The 2,500-nt window shown below is 39.2% G+C and overlaps 1 protein-coding gene across 3 annotated transcripts in view; it reads right to left on the bottom strand.

Annotated features, from left to right (window-relative positions):
* The window catches only part of LOC122248613 (contactin-2), a 123,478-nt gene that overhangs the window by 10,694 nt on the left and 110,284 nt on the right, over window positions 1-2,500 (bottom strand). For all 3 annotated transcript variants that reach the window (XM_086531341.1, XM_043008737.2, XM_043008738.2), the window contains one exon: window positions 81-232. In XM_086531341.1, the coding sequence (XP_086387467.1) occupies window positions 81-232 (152 nt within the window). The remainder of the gene's footprint in view (window positions 1-80; window positions 233-2,500) is intronic.

Below are 2,500 nucleotides of genomic sequence, written 5' to 3'. Positions count from 1 at the left end.
CACACACACACACACACACACACACACACACACACACACACACAACACAAACAAACGCAAAAACCCAAAAGCCAACTAACCTGAGGTATGTCCACACTCTCCCCACTGTTATTAAAAGTCCAGCGGAACGACACGGGCGGCGGATGGGCGTCGAGTTCACACGGTATGTTCACCTGCTCGTATCTCGCGGCCCCGTGGTACATCATTTGGTTCTCGCGACACACTGGAGAGTCTGTGGGGGGGCGGGGGGCGGGGGAGGGGGGAGGGAGGGAGGGAGGGAGAAGAAGAGGAGGGGATAAATATGTTGGTAAATATATGTGGAAAATATGCTGAGTGGGTGAATATGTGTTGTGGGGGAGTCTATGTTGGGGGGGGGGGGATGTGTTGTGGGTGGATATATGTTGTTAGGAGGGGGATAGCTGGGGGAAATATGTTGTGGGGGGGATATGTTGTGGGTGAATTCATATTGTGGGGGATAGGGGGAAGGATTATATTATGGGTGAATCTATGTTGTGGGGGGGGGAGTGGGGAGATTTATGGTGTGGGTGAATATATATCACAGAGGTGGAAAATATGGGGGTATGTTGTAGGGGAAATGAACAGTGGGGAGAAATGGGGAATGAGTGTGGATGTGCAATGGATGAATATATGTAGAATAAGTTGAAATATGCAGTGAATGAATTTGCGTAAGGGAAATAAAAAAAAATGGTAGGGTGATGGGAAATAGATGATATAATAACGATATTTAAATCATTAAAATCACCACTACTATCATTTTCATCACAAGGGAAATATCCGAGAGGAAGAAGGAATAAAACAGTACATGTAGAGAATAAAAATAGAGAGCAGATTGAAATGATCAAAATTATAATGATTATCTCATGTTATTTCATCACCATAATCATTAAAAAAAAAAAAAAAAAAAAAAATGAGTGACGAATATTAGTCCATTATTCCAGAGGCAAGGCAACCTGCACAATCCTTTTCATTCCTAACATATAATCTTATTTCAACTATCTTGAGCAGACCGAGTACATTTTCAACTAATGAAAAGGTCTCCCATACAATCTGAAATTAGTGAACGTTACCATAAGAAAAAGCTTCCTGATACTCCAACAAGAATAGACACATGCACTACATTATACAGTAAGACCATTAATACGTGCATGATCCAGTAGAATATTACATAATGTTACCTATACGCAGTCAGTATATAGTGGACTCACATACCCTTAAATAAGTAGACCTTGATATATTTCTATATTTTCCCTTAGTAAACTCAAGTAAAGTATTCTGGTTATATACAGGTCAAGATCACATATGAGGCCCCAGTTAAATATTATTAAATATAACTCTTCCTTAATCGCGGTTAAATAAAACATGCAGTTGACTCCCCTCTACTCTGCAACCCTTTGAAAATAGACCTGGATATGTTATTGTCTGTTTCCTAGCACTCTCGAGCAATTGTTAGCTATCAAGTCTCTGTGTGTATGTTTTATTTTTTTTTTTCTCTCTATCTCTCTCTCATTTCCCCCTTTTCTGGTTCTCTTTCATTTTTCTTAATCGTGGTTCTCTGCCAGTGGGTGTTCCAGGCTGTTCTGGCATATACTCTCTGGTTAGATTTTCCCGGTGTTTACTTTATCTTTTTTTATTTATCTATTTATGCATTTTAATTTTCTATTTATTTCGTTGTGAAATTGTTAATGAATATCACATTATGTATCCACTTGCATATTAATTTTTCTTCACTATAATAAATTCCTCAGGAAAAAAAACACCAAACTATATATTGTGTATTCTGTGTTGTGCTTACTTAAATTTATTATGAATTTCTCTCTATTTCTATTAATCTAATTGTTCAACTTCTATTCCAAAGATACATCGATTAAGCTTTATATCTGTATCTCTAAACATATACTGTATATCAACGATCTATTTAATTCTATTCACTCTGTAGTACTTTCACTCTCTGTTGAATATAAAGGTATTTGAGGATGTGTATTGTTTATATTCCTTTGTTACGATCAATCACCTTGCCGTGGTGCAGAGGCTTGCGTGCGATCAGTGAGGAAGGAGGCTGTACCAAGTACGTTCAACGAAGTTGGAGTGGATTCTTCTGATATGCCAGACGAAGAATTGATCACCCGCCAATTCGCATTGGGCCAGCGCTCGGTGGGTTAGGCCTATCACTTCTCAATGAATTTAAACCATCAAAGATTACCGGCCGTTCCTGTTGAGTCAGTGGAATATCAAGGCTCAACCAGCATCACATACAAGAAGAAATTCGAGGAGTAGGTGTGATGTGCCGCAAGAATGCTAATACCCCAAAGCAATTAGAAGAACTGGCACAGAATAGCACTGGATCAGCAAAGATGGAAAGAATTGGGGAAAGCTTATGTCCAACTACGGACCCTTACAAGCTGAGAAGAGGAAGATAGTTTATATTGACTCTCACACTGCCACGAAGGTGAAATCCCACACACTGATTAGCCACGATGCC

The sequence above is a fragment of the Penaeus japonicus genome, unplaced genomic scaffold, assembly GCF_977035675.1.
Source record: "Penaeus japonicus unplaced genomic scaffold, GWHDUDI00000001_assembly GWHDUDI00000035, whole genome shotgun sequence".
Taxonomy (NCBI): domain Eukaryota; kingdom Metazoa; phylum Arthropoda; class Malacostraca; order Decapoda; family Penaeidae; genus Penaeus; species Penaeus japonicus.
This window is presented reverse-complemented; position numbering and strand designations above follow the sequence as displayed.